Below are 18,756 nucleotides of genomic sequence, written 5' to 3' on the forward strand. Positions count from 1 at the left end.
TGAATATTTTTTGCAAACTTTTAGAAAAACCGGTTTTTTTCAAATGAAACGGTACTAATCAGTTCATTAAATTTAATAAGAATTAATTCTAACCATCATTAATTTTTTTGGTAGGTTTTTATGCCGAAAAACTCTTGCAGAACCTTGAATATTTTTTGCAAACTTTTAGAAAAACCGGTTTTTTTACATGAAAACGGTACTAATCAGTTCATTAAATTAAATAAGAATTAATTCTAACCATCATTTAATTTTTTGGCAGTTTTTTATGCCGAAAAACTCTTGCAGAACCTTGAATTATTTTTGCAAACTTTTAGAAAAACCGGTTTTTTTCAAATGAAACGGTACTAATCAGTTCATTAAATTAAATAAGAATTAATTCTAACCATCATTTAATTTTTTTGGCAGTTTTTTATGCCGAAAAACTCTTGCAGAACCTTGAATATTTTTTGCAAACTTTTAGAAAAACCGGTTTTTTTCAAATGAAACGGTACTAATCAGTTCATTAAATTTAATAAGAATTAATTCTAACCATCATTAATTTTTTTGGTAGGTTTTTATGCCGAAAAACTCTTGCAGAACCTTGAATATTTTTTGCAAACTTTTAGAAAAACCGGTTTTTTTCAAATGAAACGGTACTAATCAGTTCATTAAATTAAATAAGAATTAATTCTAACCATCATTTAATTTTTTTGGCAGTTTTTTATGCCGAAAAACTCTTGCAGAACCTTGAATATTTTTTGCAAACTTTTAGAAAAACCGGTTTTTTTCAAATGAAACGGTACTAATCAGTTCATTAAATTTAATAAGAATTAATTCTAACCATCATTAATTTTTTTGGTAGGTTTTTATGCCGAAAAACTCTTGCAGAACCTTGAATATTTTTTGCAAACTTTTAGAAAAACCGGTTTTTTTACATGAAAACGGTACTAATCAGTTCATTAAATTAAATAAGAATTAATTCTAACCATCATTTAATTTTTTGGCAGTTTTTTATGCCGAAAAACTCTTGCAGAACCTTGAATTATTTTTGCAAACTTTTTAAAAAACCGGTTTTTTTACATGAAAACGGTACGGATTAGTTCATAAAATTAAATAAGAATTAATTCTAACCATTATTTATTTTTTTGGTAGTTTTTTATGCCGAAACCTTGAATATTTTTTACATGAAAACGGTACTGATCACAAAAATAAATAAGAGTTATTTATAACCATAGTCCACTTTTTTCCTACATTTTCATGCCGAAAACGTCTTGCAGAACTTTGAATCTTTTTTGCGATCTAGTTTGCAAAATATCATGCATTATATTTGGATAATAATTTGCAAAACGTTTGGCAAAGCATATTCGCCAAAGAAATTTTGCAAAGCTATTTTGCAAACCTTTTCATATTATTTTTTTTGCAAAAACTATTTTCAAGATTTTAGACACATCATTTTTTGCAAACAATTTTGCAAAATGGTTTTGACAAATAGTTTGCAAAATATTTTTGCAAAAATTGTTTGCAAACGCTGTCTAAAATAATATGCAAATATTTGCAAAAATATTTTGTAAACTCTTAGTCCTGTAATTTTTTGCAAAGCTATTTTGCAAACCTTTTTTATTTTCAAGATTTTGCAAAAGTTTTTCAAAAATCTTTGCAAAAATTTTGCAAATATATTTGAAAACGTTTTCCAAAAATATTTGCAAAAATGTTTGCAAAAGTTTTGTAAAAATCTTTGCAAAAGTTTGCAAAAATCTATTGCAAAAGTTTGGAAAAATGTTTTGCAAAAATCTTTGCAAAAGTTTTGCAAAAATGTTTGCAAAAGTTTTGCTAAAATATTTACAAAAGTTTTGCTAAAATGTTTGCAAAAGTTTTGCAAAAATGTTTGCAAAAGTTTTGCAAAATTGTTTGCAAAAGTTTTGCAAAAATGTTTGCAAAAGTTTTAGCAAAACTTTTGCAAACATTTTTGCTAAAATCTTTGCAAAAGTTTTGCAAAAATATTTGAAAACGTTTTTCAAAAATATTTGCAAAAATGTTTGCAAAAGTTTTGCAAAAATGTTTGCAAAATTGTTTGCAAAAGTTTTGCAAAAATGCTTGCAAAAGTTTTGCAAAAATGTTTGCAAAAGTTTTGCAAAAATGTTTGCAAAAGTTTTGCAAAAATATTTGAAAACGTTTTTCAAAAATATTTGCAAAAATGTTTGCAAAAGTTTTGCAAAAATGTTTGCAAAATTGTTTGCAAAAGTTTTGCAAAAATGCTTGCAAAAGTTTTGCAAAAATGTTTGCAAAAGTTTTGCAAAAATGTTTTCAAAAATCTTTGCAAAAATGTTTGCAAAAATCTTTGCAAAAGTTTTGCAAAACTTTTGCAAACATTTTTTGGAAAACTTTTACAAGCATTTTTGCAAAACTTTTGCAAACACTTTTGCAAATTTTTTGCAAACATTTTTGCAAAACTTTTGCAAATATTTTTGAAAAACGTTTTCAAATATTTTTGCAAAACTTTTGCAAATATATTTTTGGAAAACATTTATCTTTAAATATATGTTGGCAGAAATGTTTTGTAAAATATTATTGCAAATTTTTGCATTTATTGAAGCATAATAATGTTCATTTGCAAAATGCTACTTGTAAAAAAATAGAGTAGGGCAACCAGCTTATAATTATTTCGCGAAATCCTAAAAGAAGCTGTCGTCGCCTTGATTTTGAAATCTTCATCTCGAACGAGTCGTTCCCCCTAACGAGTGAGTTGGGCCTCCTTGTGTCTGTCTGTCTGTGTAAATGGTATTTATCCTCCTAGTCTGTAATCTATGTTTTAGCATGGCCACGGGATCTAGGGATGTGTTTATGAGGTGTTAGGTTATGAGTAATTTGGACACCCGGGTCCCTACACTTATTAACTTCCAGTATGGTTTGTCCGTTTAAATAGTAAGGGGAGGGGCTGTCAATGGTCCACATATTTTTTTGGATGCCCAAGACCGCAGATTTTGTCGGAACGGGACATTTGGGCGCCGACATTTAGGCGCCGGTCATTTAGGCACCGCCACTTAGGCGCCGGGACAGTTAGGCTCCGCGACAATTTGGTGCCGCGACATTTAGGCTCCGCGACAACTTTGGCACCGAGACATTTAGGCTCCGCAACAATTTGGCACCGAGACATTTAGGCGCCGAGACAATTAGGCGCCGCGACATTGCCGTAAAATTTTCGTGAAAAATTTGAGATATTTAATTAACGAACATGACAAGTACTTTTAGGCTTATATTCTTTTTATTCAACTGACATCAGAGTTCAACCATGTTGTTGTTTATCTTCATTGACTTCCCAAAATAATATGCCTTTTCCAAAATATTGTTGTTTATCTTCATTGACTTCCCAAAATAATATGCCTTTTCCAAATATTGTTGTTTATCTTCATTGACTTCCCAACTTAGGTTAGGTTAGGTTATGTTTTTTTAGGGCTGTGTGAATACTCGAATTTTCGAATACTATTCGTTTAATTCGAATCGAGTATTTGATTCGACGAATCGAATTTGCCATTTTGACAAAAACGAGTATTCGATTCACAAAACGGTTATTCGAAAAGAAATTCGAATAACCGTTTTAAAAACGAATATAGTTCCATAAACCGAGTAATCGTTTCCTAGGTGCTAAATTCCAATAGTAAACGAGTATTCGATTGAAGATGTTAAGGACTAGTATGGTCACATAACATACATAAAGCGGCTTCTTTTTTTTCTTTTGAATTTCAACGCGAATGCGCAGTTCCCGGTGTTTTGCTTTTCCTTCACGAAATACTCAGTCTTAGCACGGAGGTGTGTTGTAGAAAGAGTAGAGACTGGGCCTCTAGTGCCGAGACATATGCGTACTAGTCATTTAGTGTTCCTCGCATAATGTTTGCGCATAACGAGCCTACAATCTCTGACGTCATTTCTCCATTCTCCTAGAGGACACGCGTTTTAAAGAAGGCGTAGTTTTCTTTTTTCCCGGCTTAACTCTTTGAATATTTTCCATATTATAGTTAATATAAATAGAAAAAATAGTAAAGGCATTTTAAATAAGATTTGCAAACGCTTGAGAAATTCCTGGCACTCAGACTCGATACACTAGGGATGTCAAATACCGCCCGGTTTAACCGAAACCGGTTTTTTTTACTCTTCGGAGCACCGTTTTTTAATTCTTAGGTTTTAATCGGTTTTTTCAATTCACAAAATTAAAAGTTTTAGTTTTTCGACAGTTGTTACTTACCTTCTGTTTACTACTAGCAATCTACCACCAAGGGCACATATCAATTTTAAAGGAACTTTCGTTCTCACTCCAAGAAAAATCTGTGGAGTAATTTTCCATTGGTATATTCTAGAATAACAATGGAAAACGGCACTAGTTATCGCCTACTCGTACTAATATTCGGTCTTCGGGTCTATGTTGGAATATAGCATTTTTCAACATCTATCATAAACGGCCGAATAAAAACCGGTTTTCTGACAAACCAGTTTTTTGTCCAATTTTTTGGAGCGGTTAAAACGGCCATTTAAATTAATCGGTTAACCGAAAACCGGTTTCAACGTCAGTGGCTCGCGGTCATCTTTCATGTTTACAAGGGCTCGTCTAGTTACGGAGGGAGGATCAAAATGCATACCCCTTTTTATGGACAAACAAGGTCTAGCTTTTTAGTAGAGGGGAAGCTACAAGTCTCTAATCGTTCTACAACACACTTCCCTATGCTCGAACTACATTACTTTAAAAACGAATAATATTCGTTTAAACGAGTACTCGATTCGGATTTCGAATAGGAGATTTACTAAATGTCACGGACCGGATTTCGTATCATTAAACGGGCCGATGATAGATCGCACTGAGGTCTCTTTGTAACACAGAAAAAGATCTAAGGAAACAACAGATGGTAAGTCGTTAATGTAAAGGACAAACAGAAGGGGCCCGAGAACACTGCCCTGAGTGCCTCCCTCAAGACTGGGAGGATGTCACTCTTACCGACTGGTACCTATTAGGTAACTCTTGATCCAGTGGAAAATGTTGTTAAAGACTCCAAAGAAGAGATTCTTGGCCAGCATCGAAGGTTTCCATCCAACAATGCAGAGCAGGGAGAAAGTTGGTCTCCACCGATCTATTGTTGAGAAAACCATGCTGGAATTCACTGATAAATGGGTGGACGTGAAGCATAAGGGCTGATCGAATACATCGTAGACAGGAACAAAAACCTCAATGCAGCGAAAGAGATGGGAACTAAAGTGGTCCCAAGCATCATCAATAGAAAGGGTAGAAATTGGTAAGCAGACAACATGGCCAGAATCGCATTGAGTGCATTGAAATCAGCGCGGGAGTAATCATAGTTTTTATTGAAGGCACGCGGGTGAGTGTCGCATTGTGAATCTGATAGGAGAAATAAGATTTGAGGGTCAGATGATCGCTACCTCCTAACGATGGGAAGGCTAATAAAGTTGGAAGTACTGTAGCATTAGTAATGCCGAGGTCCAGAACGTTACTACTGATGTTGCTGCGGGCGGAATGTAGCTGCTGGGAAAGAGGCGTCCCCACGACTCGTTCGAGATTTCCCGACATCCGCACGACAGAGGGTTTTCAACAGTGTCGTAGGCTTGTGGACAGCCTGTTTGTCGTTTCGCACCTGATGGAAATGGTGCAACATGACGAGTGTCCCCTTGAGGTTGAGAAATTGGCCTCTACTGTGGCGCTCTTGGACAAGCGCTCACCACAACAACAACCCTCATTTCTTGATGATCTCACGGCACTGTCCACTACGGTCTCCAACCTGACGGTTCAGCTTACCGAATCTCAAGCTAATTATGATTCGTCTTTGACGCTGCTCCGCTCGGAGGTTCAGAAGATGAAGTCTCTCTCCTTGCCTCCGGATCTCCAGTCTGAGTTGGCGCTTCTCAAGTCTTCTCTTACCCTCCCTCCTGACTCCTCAACCAAATATAATACCCTGGAAGCTGAAGTCAACTGTCTCAAGGACCTAGTCTCAAACTTGTCTTCCCACTCCGCTGATCGCGATTTGGATTCTCGCCCGCCTTTCCCTGCGGGTACTACCGCTACTGCTACCCGTTACGACTCTTCGCACCACGACGCCTCTGAAGCCTTTCAAATACAACGCCGTAAGCTCAACGCTCTTATTTTCAACTACCCGGACGACGACTCTCCTGCTGAGGACAACCGTTTTGCGCGTATTATTCTTCGTGACTCTGGTTTCTCCGCATCTGGCATTAGCCAGGTTTCGGTCTCGCGCCGCGGTCGCTACCTTCCCAATGGTGAGAAAATCCGACCCCTCGTGTTCACCTTCAGTCGCGTTACGGATCGTAAATGTTTCATCTCTCAACTACACGAATTGCGTTCAGACTCAGCCTACAATTTTCCCTACTCTTACACAATTGACCGCACTCCTACCCAGCAGCGGGTGCACTATGATCTTCGCCAACAACTTAAACAACTCAACTCTAGTGGCCTTCAAAAGTACTCTATCGTTCGCGGTGAAATAGTCCCAATCTCTACCCCGGCTGACCCCCAGACCACATGCGTTATGGAAGTCATCTCTGCAAAAACCTAGACGCTCCCTCTTTCGCGTCTCAACCAATATCGCCCATTTCCCTCTCATTCGCGAAAAGACTTTTTCAGGCCTTCTTTCCCCCAATGGATTGTTCCCTTGAATATTTATGTTTTTAATGCGCAGAGTGTACTCTCAAAGTTCGGAGAGTTGACCGCCCGCGTTGCTGAATGGCATGCCGACGTTATTTGTGTTATGGAATCGTTCGCTAAGCCCAGTATCCCGGATTCCTCCCTCCATCTTCAGGGTTACTCCCTCTTTCGTAAGGACCGGACCTCCTCTCATGGCGGGGGCCTATTGGTGTACACTAAATCTCGTATTCACGCCCACGTATTTACCCTCGAAAGCCCCTCCTTCCCTGAACAGCTTTGCCTTACGCTTCGTCTAACAACAAATGACCCCCCGTTGTTTCTCTGCTGCGCCTACCGATCTCCTGACACTACCCTGGACACTGCGCTCCTCCTCAGCAATTTTGGCTCTTATGCGCGAAAGTTCCCTAATTTACTAATTGCTGGCGACCTAAACCTACCCTCTATTGATTGGTCCTTCCCTATGGCGCTCCCTGCGCCTCGCTAGACCACAGGTCCTTGATAACCCTGTTGCAAACCTCATTTTTAAAACAGCATGTTCTCTTTCCCACACGTTACAGCCAAACCAGATCAAACTCCTGTAACGTCCTAGACTTAGTTATAACCCACGACAACGTTGAACCAGAGGTTTGTGAGGAAATTCCCCTAGGCCGTAGCGACCACGTCGTCCTCTCCATTGCTTACCCATTGCTAAGCGCCACTCCTACCCATGGGACTGAAGCTAGTTCTTACAATTTTTCTGCTGCTGACTATGATAACATTAACAAGGCCATTGCTGAAACAAATTGGGTTTCTCTATTGGACACGCCAAATTTTCCTTCTGGCTGGTCAAACTTCCTCGCCCGTCTCTACTCCATTATAGACACCCACGTTCCAAAGACTACTCCCACCCCTGGCCCTAACCGTTGCAAGCCTTGGATCTCCCGCTAAACTAAACGCACCCTTCGCAGAAAGGAACGTCTGTGGCGGAAATTAAGAATAGCAATCTCAGCCGATAGGCCAGCTCGTGTGGCTGCCCTTCGTATTGCATACAATTCTGCAGTTGCTGATGCTAAGGCTGCGATCTTCAAGGCTCACCGTCAGCGTGACAGACGCAAGTTCAAACAGCTCCGCTCAAACCCTGCGATTTTCTGGAAGTTTGTAAATCGCAGGCTTAAACCCCCAAACTCTGGCCCCTCCATAAAACTACCTGACGGGTCCATCCCGCCCCCTCTGGCTTCAGCCAATTTATTTAATGCACGCTTCCATCAAAATTTTTCGCGATTGCCCTGCTCCTCCTCTGCTAATTTACCTGAAATTTGCCCTCACCAACTCATTTTTACTCCCCCTACTCGTTCCGAGATCCGTCTTATCCTCAAGAACTTAAAAGCACCATCCGCTGCTGGCCCTGACCATGTCCCAAATCGTTTCCTCCGTGGCTGCGCCAATACCATCTCTCGCCCCTTAGAAATACTGTTCTCGCGTTCCCTAGAAGAAGGTGTTCTGCCTGAAGACTGGCTCACGGCTCACGTCGTCCCCGTTTATAAAAAGTCCGGTTCAAAAAGTGACCCGCAAAACTACCGCCCAATTAGCTTGACCTCCGCAATTTGTAAAGCCCTTGAACAACATATCAAAAACGTTCTACACAACCACGTCAAGTCCTATCTTCACGCTTCCCAGCACGGCTTTTTAAAAGGTAAATCCACCACCACCAACTTGCTTACTACTTTCCACACCTGGCTGGAAGCTTTTGATGCAGGTTTCCCTGTTGATGTCATATACCTTGACATTTCCAAGGCTTTCGACTCCGTTCCCCATGCTCGTCTCATTTCTAAACTAGCTTCCTATGGCATCCACGGAGCCCTGCTACATTGGCTTTCAATCTATTTGACTAAGCGCTCTCAACGGGTCTCTCTCTCCGGGATTCTCAGCGATCCAGTTGATGTTGCTAGTGGGGTCCCACAGGGTAGCGTTTTGGGCCCGCTCTTATTCCTGCTCTACATCAATGACATGCCCACTGAAATACTCAGTCCGATAGCCCTTTACGCTGATGATATTAAGATGTTTCGGGTGATCACATCGTACGAGGATGTTAAAACGTTGCAAGATGACCTTGCGCGCTTACACGTATGGGTCACCCTAAATGGCCTATCTTTCAATTGTTCAAAATCCTACCATCTAAAACTGTCCCCGTCATCCTCGCCATCGCCCGGTTCGATCTCCCCTTATTTCTTGAATGGTTTCAGGTTAGAACGCGTTTGTGATCATCGCGACCTAGGCGTCATCGTTTCTTCTGACCTTTCCTCCTCCAAACACTGCGCCACGCTTGCGTCCCGTACCAGTAATGTTGTCGGTGCACTTAGCCGAAATTTCTCCTACCTCGACCAGTCCTCCCTTACCCTCCTCTACAACCAATTTGTGCGGCCCATACTTGAATATTGCTCCCCGATTTGGCGACCTCATCTCGTTAAGGACTACTCATCACTAGTCTCAATCCAATCTCGTTCCACCAAGATCCTCCCAGCCCTGCGTGGGGTTCCCCGCGAACTACGACTTGAAGAGTTGGGCTGGTCTTCCGTCCACTCTCGTTGGGATACCATTGACCTCATCCTCCTATTCAATATCCTTTCCGATCCCTCCCAACGTTACTTTGTGGCTAACCATTCCTCCACGCGCGGTCACTCTCGAAAACTTTTCATTAAACGTCCACGACTTAACGTCGTTAAGCAGTCTTTTTTTATCGGGTCGTTCCCTTATGGAATTCCCTACCCAATGATATTGTAATTTCGCCCTCTGCAAAATCTTTTAAAATTAGGCTAAAAACCCACCTCTGGAATATGTAACTTTTATAACCCAAATTTCCTGGTGTACACTTTAATTTCTATTTTAATCTGACCCATACCTACCAACCATGTCAATGTTTTTCCCGATACTATTATTGTCTAATTTTAAATATGTCTCACGGAGCTGTTTTGGCCTGCGCCCTAGCTCCAACCCAGAAAAAGAAAAAGAAAAAGAAAAGAAAAAAAGAAAAAGGTTGTCTACGTGGACATATACGAAAGCATCAATCGATCCACCCTTTGGGCTACCCTTGCTTCCAAAGGTATACCACCGTCCATCATCGACGGGATTCGGAACCTCTACGGTGGGTGCACATATGCCTATTCACTCAACGACCATACGACTATGGGGCTGACGCTATGGGGCTTCAATTCAGTCGGGAGAAATTAAACTCCCTGGCCTTCAATAGAGATGGCCCTTGTCCCGCCTACCGTTTGCAGGGCTTTTCGGTCCCTGAAGTTACAGAATACGTGTACCTTGGGGTTAAATTCTCCAATATGGGGCACTACCTCTCTCGTGCAGCCACAGAGCTCGGCAAAATGTGCAACAGCCTCCGGTGGGCCGTGCGCAACCTCGCAGACGTGGCCTATAATCGGTATTCCGTTGGTCGCACGTTGTGGAAGGCCGTAGCGGTACCGGCTCTAACGCATGGCAACGAGGTTCTATGTTTCCCGGCTCATATCATGACAGCCCTTGAACGCACCCAAACCATGGTGGTCGCACCGCGCTCAATGCGGGCCCCATGGCGGCGAATTCTGCGGTACAGGGCAAAATGGGATGGAGCTCCTTGGAGGTACGCGAGGCGAGGTCAAAGCTCCGACATCATTGCCGCCGAATCACATTGCCAAGCAAGTGTACGATTCTATCCGTGCAAATGGCCAGACCACTTCTTGGACTGCTCGGATTTCGGCCCTCGATCGTAAATACGGGGTTGGTACCGAACGCGGCAGGCCATCCTCCGGCGCTGAATGGGAGGCTCTCGTAGACGGCGAGACCATGGAACATGCGCAGAGGATATGGCGCTCTGCGGTTGCTAAAAAATCTAGTCTCTGCCACTACAGTGCCAAACCTTTCCCGACCGTGGAATCCTTCTACGATGGCTCCCACGGGGGTGGCCTCCTCTTCCAAGCACGCACCGGCTCCCTGCTAACCGGCGCCCGTCAATCAACCCTCGGTGACTTTTCCCCTGCGTGCCGCCTCTGCGGCCACGCTGAGGAAGAACTCGGGTATGTCATCTTCGACTGCCCCACCACGTGCCCTGGGATGCCACCGAGTGGCGCGCCAAGTCTCGTGGACACCCACTCCCCGATGTCCTTGGACTTACGGGTTCCCCGTCGGATGTCCCCGTAGTGCGGGTCATCCATGAATTATGGTGGTCCAAGAAGCGAGCCTGGCGACGCGAACACCTAATTGCGCCGGGCTCCTTGTTCGACGCTATTCCATCTCCCTGTTCATCGCCTTGCCTGGTTTAGCCCAGACTCCCGAGACCAAGACAATCATCCCCTCCCGTGTCTTCACGTTGTAAATTTGTATTTCACACTGTCACTTGTAAATAGTCAATTATACTTTGTAATTTTTGCTACATTTCTGCTGAGCTCCCCCGACAGGGGAGCCGCCCTGTTTCGAAAGGGTGTACTAAGTACGGCAAACATTAAACCTGTAAACCTGTATAAAAGATTTCTCGACATCGCGAAAACTCGTTCGAGATTTCTCAACAACGCGATCAACATTTCAAAAACAAGGCGACGACAGCTTCTTTTACGATTACGCGAAATAATTATATATGTAGCTGGTTGCCCTACTTTTCTATTTTTTTTACAAGTAGCATTTTGCAAATGAAAATTTTTGTTAGTAGTGGTGTTAAAAATAGTATGCTGCAAAAAATGCAAAAATATTTTTCAAAACATATTTGCACAAAATATTTTTAAAGATAAATGTTTTCCAAAAATATATTTGCAGAAACGTTTTGAAAACTTTTGCAAAGATTTTTGCAAAACTTGCAAATATTTTTACAAAACCTTTGCAAATATTTTTTTGCAAAACTTTTGAAAATATTTTTGCAAAACTTTTGCAAAGATTTTTGCCAAACGTTTTGCAAAATATTATACAAATATTTTCGCCAATTGTAGGGCAAAAAATTTTCTTCAAAATATTTGAAAAATATTTTATGCAAAAAGGTTTTGCAAATTTTAGTCAGACAATTTTTTTGCAATAAAACTTGGTACAGTAATTTTGCAAAAACATTTTTTAACAAATACTTCACGAAAAAGATTTTAAATAAAATATTTTTTAAAAATTTGCCAAAAATTACAAAAATATTTAAATTCCAAAATAATTTCTCCCAAAAATATTGATGAAAGAAAAAACAGTTTTAGTAAAAGTTGGCAAAAAGATTCAAAGTTCTGCAAGACGTTTTCGGCATAAAAAAAATAGGAAAAAATTGGACGATGTTTATAAATAATTCTTATTTAAATGAGTGAAGAGATCAGTAACATTTTCCTTGAAAAAAACCGGTTTTTCTAAAAGTTTGCAAAAAATATTCAAGGTTCTGCAAGAGTTTTTCGGCATAAAAACCTACCAAAAAAATTAATGATGGTTAGAATTAATTCTTATTTAATTTAATGAACTGATTAGTACCGTTTCATTTGAAAAAAACCGGTTTTTCTAAAAGTTTGCAAAAAATATTCAAGGTTCTGCAAGAGGTTTTCGGCATAAAAAACTGCCAAAAAATTAAATGATGGTTAGAATTAATTCTTATTTAATTTGGTGAACTGATCCGTACCGTTTTCATGTAAAAAACCGGTTTTTCTAAAAGTTTGCAAAAAATATTCAAGGTTCTGCAAGAGTTTTTCGGCATAAAAAACTACCAAAAAAATTAATGATGGTTAGAATTAATTCTTATTGAATTTAATGAACTGATTAGTACCGTTTCATTTGAAAAAAACCGGTTTTTCTAAAAGTTTGCAAAAAATATTCAAGGTTCTGCAAGAGTTTTTCGGCATAAAAAACTACCAAAAAATTTAATGATGGTTAGAATTAATTCTTATTTAATTTAGTGAACTGATCCGTACCGTTTTCATGTAAAAAACCGGTTTTTCTAAAAGTTTGCAAAAAATATTCAAGGTTCTGCAAGAGTTTTTCGGCATAAAAAACTACCAAAAAAATTAATGATGGTTAGAATTAATTCTTATTGAATTTAATGAACTGATTAGTACCGTTTCATTTGAAAAAAACCGGTTTTTCTAAAAGTTTGCAAAAAATATTCAAGGTTCTGCAAGAGTTTTTCGGCATAAAAAACTACCAAAAAATTTAATGATGGTTAGAATTAATTCTTATTTAATTTAGTGAACTGATCCGTACCGTTTTCATGTAAAAAACCGGTTTTTCTAAAAGTTTGCAAAAAATATTCAAGGTTCTGCAAGAGTTTTTCGGCATAAAAACTGCCAAAAAATTTAATGATGGTTAGAATTAATTCTTATTTAATTTAATGAACTGATTAGTACCGTTTCATTTGAAAAAAACCGGTTTTTCTAAAAGTTTGCAAAAAATATTCAAGGTTCTGCAAGAGTTTTTCGGCATAAAAACTGCCAAAAAATTTAATGATGGTTAGAATTAATTCTTATTTAATTTAATGAACTGATAAGGAACGTTTCATTTGAAAAAAACCGGTTTTTCTAAAAGTTTGCAAAAATAATTCAAGGTTCTGCAAGAGGTTTTCGGCATAAAAAACTGCCAAAAAATTAAATGATGGTTAGAATTAATTCTTTTTTAATTTAATGAACTGATTAGTACCGTTTCATTTGAAAAAAACCGGTTTTTCTAAAAGTTTGCAAAAAATATTCAAGGTTCTGCAAGAGTTTTTCGGCATAAAAAACTGCCAAAAAATTAAATGATGGTTAGAATTAATTCTTATTGAATTTAATGAACTGATTAGTACCGTTTCATTTGAAAAAAACCGGTTTTTCTAAAAGTTTGCAAAAAATATTCAAGGTTCTGCAAGAGTTTTTCGGCATAAAAAACTACCAAAAAATTTAATGATGGTTAGAATTAATTCTTATTTAATTTAGTGAACTGATCCGTACCGTTTTCATGTAAAAAACCGGTTTTTCTAAAAGTTTGCAAAAAATATTCAAGGTTCTGCAAGAGTTTTTCGGCATAAAAAACTACCAAAAAAATTAATGATGGTTAGAATTAATTCTTATTGAATTTAATGAACTGATTAGTACCGTTTCATTTGAAAAAAACCGGTTTTTCTAAAAGTTTGCAAAAAATATTCAAGGTTCTGCAAGAGTTTTTCGGCATAAAAAACTACCAAAAAATTTAATGATGGTTAGAATTAATTCTTATTTAATTTAGTGAACTGATCCGTACCGTTTTCATGTAAAAAACCGGTTTTTCTAAAAGTTTGCAAAAAATATTCAAGGTTCTGCAAGAGTTTTTCGGCATAAAAACTGCCAAAAAATTTAATGATGGTTAGAATTAATTCTTATTTAATTTAATGAACTGATTAGTACCGTTTCATTTGAAAAAAACCGGTTTTTCTAAAAGTTTGCAAAAAATATTCAAGGTTCTGCAAGAGTTTTTCGGCATAAAAACTGCCAAAAAATTTAATGATGGTTAGAATTAATTCTTATTTAATTTAATGAACTGATAAGGAACGTTTCATTTGAAAAAAACCGGTTTTTCTAAAAGTTTGCAAAAATAATTCAAGGTTCTGCAAGAGTTTTTCGGCATAAAAAACTGCCAAAAAATTAAATGATGGTTAGAATTAATTTTTATTTAATTTAATGAACTGATTAGTACCGTTTCATTTGAAAAAAACCGGTTTTTCTAAAAGTTAGCAAAAATAATTCAAGGTTCTGCAAGAGTTTTTATGCATAAAAACTGCCAAAAAATTAAATGATAGTTAGAATTAATTTTTATTTAATTTAATGAACTGATTAGTACCGTTTCATTTGAAAAAAACCGGTTTTTCTAAAAGTTTGCAAAACATATTCAAGGTTCTGCAAGAGGTTTTCGGCATAAAAAACTGCCAAAAAATTAAATGATGGTTAGAATTAATTCTTATTTAATTTAGTGAACTGATCCGTACCGTTTTCATGTAAAAAACCGGTTTTTCTAAAAGTTTGCAAAAAATATTCAAGGTTCTGCAAGAGTTTTTCGGCATAAAAACTGCCAAAAAATTTAATGATGGTTAGAATTAATTCTTATTTAATTTAATGAACTGATTAGTACCGTTTCATTTGAAAAAAAACCGGTTTTTCTAAAAGTTTGCAAAAAATATTCAAGGTTCTGCAAGAGTTTTTAGTCATAAAAAACTACCAAAAAATTTAATGATGGTTAGAATTAATTCTTATTTAATTTAATGAACTGATAAGGAACGTTTCATTTGAAAAAAACCGGTTTTTCTAAAAGTTTGCAAAAATAATTCAAGGTTCTGCAAGAGTTTTTCGGCATAAAAAACTGCCAAAAAATTAAATGATGGTTAGAATTAATTCTTTTTTAATTTAATGAACTGATTAGTACCGTTTCATTTGAAAAAAACCGGTTTTTCTAAAAGTTTGCAAAAAATATTCAAGGTTCTGCAAGAGTTTTTCGGCATAAAAAACTGCCAAAAAATTAAATGATGGTTAGAATTAATTCTTATTTAATTTAATGAACTGATCCGTACCGTTTTCATGTAAAAAAACCGGTTTCTCTAAAAGTTTGCAAAAAACATCCAAGGTTCTGCAAGAGGTTTTCGGCATAAAAACTGCCAAAAAATTAAATGATGGTTAGAATTAATTCTTATTTAATTTAATGAACTGATTAGTACCGTTTCATTTGAAAAAAACCGGTTTTTCTAAAAGTTTGCAAAAAATATTCAAGGTTCTGCAAGAGTTTTTCGGCATAAAAAACTGCCAAAAAATTAAATGATGGTTAGAATTAATTCTTATTTGATTTAATGAACTGATCCGTGCCGTTTTCATGTAAAAAAACCGGTTTTTCTAAAAGTTTGCAAAAAATATTCAAGGTCCTGCAAGAGTTTTTCGGCATAAAAAACTACCAAAAAATTTAATGATGGTTAGAATTAATTCTTATTTAATTTAATGAACTGATTAGTACCGTTTCATTTGAAAAAAACCGGTTTTTCTAAAAGTTTGCAAAAATAATTCAAGGTTCTGCAAGAGTTTTTCGGCATAAAAAACTGCCAAAAAATTAAATGATGGTTAGAATTAATTCTTATTTAATTTAATGAACTGATTAGTACCGTTTCATTTGAAAAAAACCGGTTTTTCTAAAAGTTTGCAAAAATAATTCAAGGTTCTGCAAGAGTTTTTATGCATAAAAAACTGCCAAAAAATTAAATGATAGTTAGAATTAATTTTTATTTAATTTAATGAACTGATTAGTACCGTTTCATTTGAAAAAAACCGGTTTTTCTAAAAGTTTGCAAAAAATATTCAAGGTTCTGCAAGAGTTTTTCGGCATAAAAAACTACCAAAAAAATTAATGATGGTTAGAATTAATTCTTATTTAATTTAATGAACTGATTAGTACCGTTTCATTTGAAAAAAACTGGTTTTTCTAAAAGTTTGCAAAAATAATTCAAGGTTCTGCAAGAGTTTTTCGGCATAAAAAACTACCAAAAAATTTAATGATGGTTAGAATTAATTCTTATTTAATTTAATGAAATGATTAGTACCGTTTCATATGAAAAAAACCGGTTTTTCTAAAAGTTTGCAAAAATAATTCAAGGTTCTGCAAGAGTTTTTATGCATAAAAAACTGCCAAAAAATTAAATGATAGTTAGAATTAATTTTTATTTAATTTAATGAACTGATTAGTACCGTTTCATATGAAAAAAACCGGTTTTTCTAAAAGTTTGCAAAAATAATTCAAGGTTCTGCAAGAGTTTTTCGGCATAAAAAACTACCAAAAAATTTAATGATGGTTAGAATTAATTCTTATTTAATTTAATGAACTGATTAGTACCGTTTCATTTGAAAAAAACCGGTTTTTCTAAAAGTTTGCAAAAAATATTCAAGGTTCTGCAAGAGGTTTTCGGCATAAAAAACTGCCAAAAAATTAAATGATGGTTAGAATTAATTCTTAATTAATTAAATGAACTGATCCGTACCGTTTTCATGTAAAAAAACCGGTTTTTCTAAAAGTTTGCAAAAAATATTCAAGGTTCTGCAAGAGTTTTTCGGCATAAAAAACTACCAAAAAATTCATGATGGTTAGAATTAATTCTTATTTAATTTAATGAACTGATTAGTACCGTTTCATTTGAAAAAAACCGGTTTTTCTAAAAGTTTGCAAAAAATATTCAAGGTTCTGCAAGAGGTTTTCGGCATAAAAAACTGCCAAAAAATTAAATGATGGTTAGAATTAATTCTTATTTAATTTAGTGAACTGATCCGTACCGTTTTCATGTAAAAAACCGGTTTTTCTAAAAGTTTGCAAAAAATATTCAAGGTTCTGCAAGAGTTTTTCGGCATAAAAACTGCCAAAAAATTTAATGATGGTTAGAATTAATTCTTATTTAATTTAATGAACTGATTAGTACCGTTTCATTTGAAAAAAACCGGTTTTTCTAAAAGTTTGCAAAAAATATTCAAGGTTCTGCAAGAGTTTTTCGGCATAAAAAACTGCCAAAAAATTTAATGATGGTTAGAATTAATTCTTATTTAATTTAATGAACTGATTAGTACCGTTTCATTTGAAAAAAACCGGTTTTTCTAAAAGTTTGCAAAAAATATTCAAGGTTCTGCAAGAGTTTTTCGGCATAAAAACTGCCAAAAAATTTAATGATGGTTAGAATTAATTCTTATTTAATTTAATGAACTGATAAGGAACGTTTCATTTGAAAAAAACCGGTTTTTCTAAAAGTTTGCAAAAATAATTCAAGGTTCTGCAAGAGTTTTTCGGCATAAAAAACTGCCAAAAAATTAAATGATGGTTAGAATTAATTTTTATTTAATTTAATGAACTGATTAGTACCGTTTCATTTGAAAAAAACCGGTTTTTCTAAAAGTTAGCAAAAATAATTCAAGGTTCTGCAAGAGTTTTTATGCATAAAAACTGCCAAAAAATTAAATGATAGTTAGAATTAATTTTTATTTAATTTAATGAACTGATTAGTACCGTTTCATTTGAAAAAAACCGGTTTTTCTAAAAGTTTGCAAAACATATTCAAGGTTCTGCAAGAGGTTTTCGGCATAAAAAACTGCCAAAAAATTAAATGATGGTTAGAATTAATTCTTATTTAATTTAGTGAACTGATCCGTACCGTTTTCATGTAAAAAACCGGTTTTTCTAAAAGTTTGCAAAAAATATTCAAGGTTCTGCAAGAGTTTTTCGGCATAAAAACTGCCAAAAAATTTAATGATGGTTAGAATTAATTCTTATTTAATTTAATGAACTGATTAGTACCGTTTCATTTGAAAAAAAACCGGTTTTTCTAAAAGTTTGCAAAAAATATTCAAGGTTCTGCAAGAGTTTTTAGTCATAAAAAACTACCAAAAAATTTAATGATGGTTAGAATTAATTCTTATTTAATTTAATGAACTGATAAGGAACGTTTCATTTGAAAAAAACCGGTTTTTCTAAAAGTTTGCAAAAATAATTCAAGGTTCTGCAAGAGTTTTTCGGCATAAAAAACTGCCAAAAAATTAAATGATGGTTAGAATTAATTCTTTTTTAATTTAATGAACTGATTAGTACCGTTTCATTTGAAAAAAACCGGTTTTTCTAAAAGTTTGCAAAAAATATTCAAGGTTCTGCAAGAGTTTTTCGGCATAAAAAACTGCCAAAAAATTAAATGATGGTTAGAATTAATTCTTATTTAATTTAATGAACTGATCCGTACCGTTTTCATGTAAAAAAACCGGTTTCTCTAAAAGTTTGCAAAAAACATCCAAGGTTCTGCAAGAGGTTTTCGGCATAAAAACTGCCAAAAAATTAAATGATGGTTAGAATTAATTCTTATTTAATTTAATGAACTGATTAGTACCGTTTCATTTGAAAAAAACCGGTTTTTCTAAAAGTTTGCAAAAAATATTCAAGGTTCTGCAAGAGTTTTTCGGCATAAAAAACTGCCAAAAAATTAAATGATGGTTAGAATTAATTCTTATTTGATTTAATGAACTGATCCGTGCCGTTTTCATGTAAAAAAACCGGTTTTTCTAAAAGTTTGCAAAAAATATTCAAGGTCCTGCAAGAGTTTTTCGGCATAAAAAACTACCAAAAAATTTAATGATGGTTAGAATTAATTCTTATTTAATTTAATGAACTGATTAGTACCGTTTCATTTG

At 35.7% G+C, this 18,756-nt stretch overlaps 1 protein-coding gene and 3 long non-coding RNA genes across 5 annotated transcripts; all 4 read left to right on the forward strand.

Annotated features, from left to right (window-relative positions):
- Positions 1-251: 251 nt before the first annotated feature.
- Positions 252-1,362, forward strand: LOC149679204 (uncharacterized). The gene is made up of 3 exons (XR_016365696.1): positions 252-923; positions 987-1,068; positions 1,132-1,362. It is a non-coding gene; the product is annotated as an uncharacterized LOC149679204 (long non-coding RNA).
- Positions 1,363-3,425: 2,063 nt separating this feature from the next.
- On the forward strand, positions 3,426-7,706 carry LOC149679205 (uncharacterized). Of its 2 annotated transcripts, none has more exons than XM_089834823.1 (2): positions 3,426-5,258; positions 5,335-7,706. In XM_089834823.1, the coding sequence occupies exon 2, from the start codon at positions 5,454-5,456 to the stop codon at positions 6,549-6,551; it is 1,098 nt and encodes a 365-aa protein (XP_089690949.1). In that variant the 5' UTR covers positions 3,426-5,258; positions 5,335-5,453; the 3' UTR covers positions 6,552-7,706. The 2 variants fall into 2 exon arrangements, with proteins under 2 accessions (XP_089690949.1, XP_089690948.1); XM_089834822.1 differs by having other exon boundaries at positions 3,426-4,874; positions 4,981-7,706.
- A 6,924-nt stretch (positions 7,707-14,630) lies between these two features.
- LOC149679206 (uncharacterized) lies at positions 14,631-15,241 on the forward strand. Its single transcript, XR_016365907.1, has 2 exons — positions 14,631-14,746; positions 15,037-15,241. It is a non-coding gene; the product is annotated as an uncharacterized LOC149679206 (long non-coding RNA).
- A 2,572-nt stretch (positions 15,242-17,813) lies between these two features.
- LOC149679207 (uncharacterized) lies at positions 17,814-18,424 on the forward strand. The gene is made up of 2 exons (XR_016365908.1): positions 17,814-17,929; positions 18,220-18,424. It is a non-coding gene; the product is annotated as an uncharacterized LOC149679207 (long non-coding RNA).
- Positions 18,425-18,756: the final 332 nt, after the last annotated feature.

Source organism: Phalangium opilio, unplaced genomic scaffold (assembly GCF_054372755.1).
Source record: "Phalangium opilio isolate 3A_F unplaced genomic scaffold, DU_Popi_V2 ptg000041l_1, whole genome shotgun sequence".
Classification (NCBI taxonomy): Eukaryota; Metazoa; Arthropoda; class Arachnida; order Opiliones; family Phalangiidae; genus Phalangium; species Phalangium opilio.

Coding starts and splice junctions, on each gene's coding strand:
- LOC149679205 (XM_089834823.1), top strand. CDS start 5,454: ATGCCGAGGTCCAGAACGTTACTACTGATGTTGCTGCGGGCGGAATGT.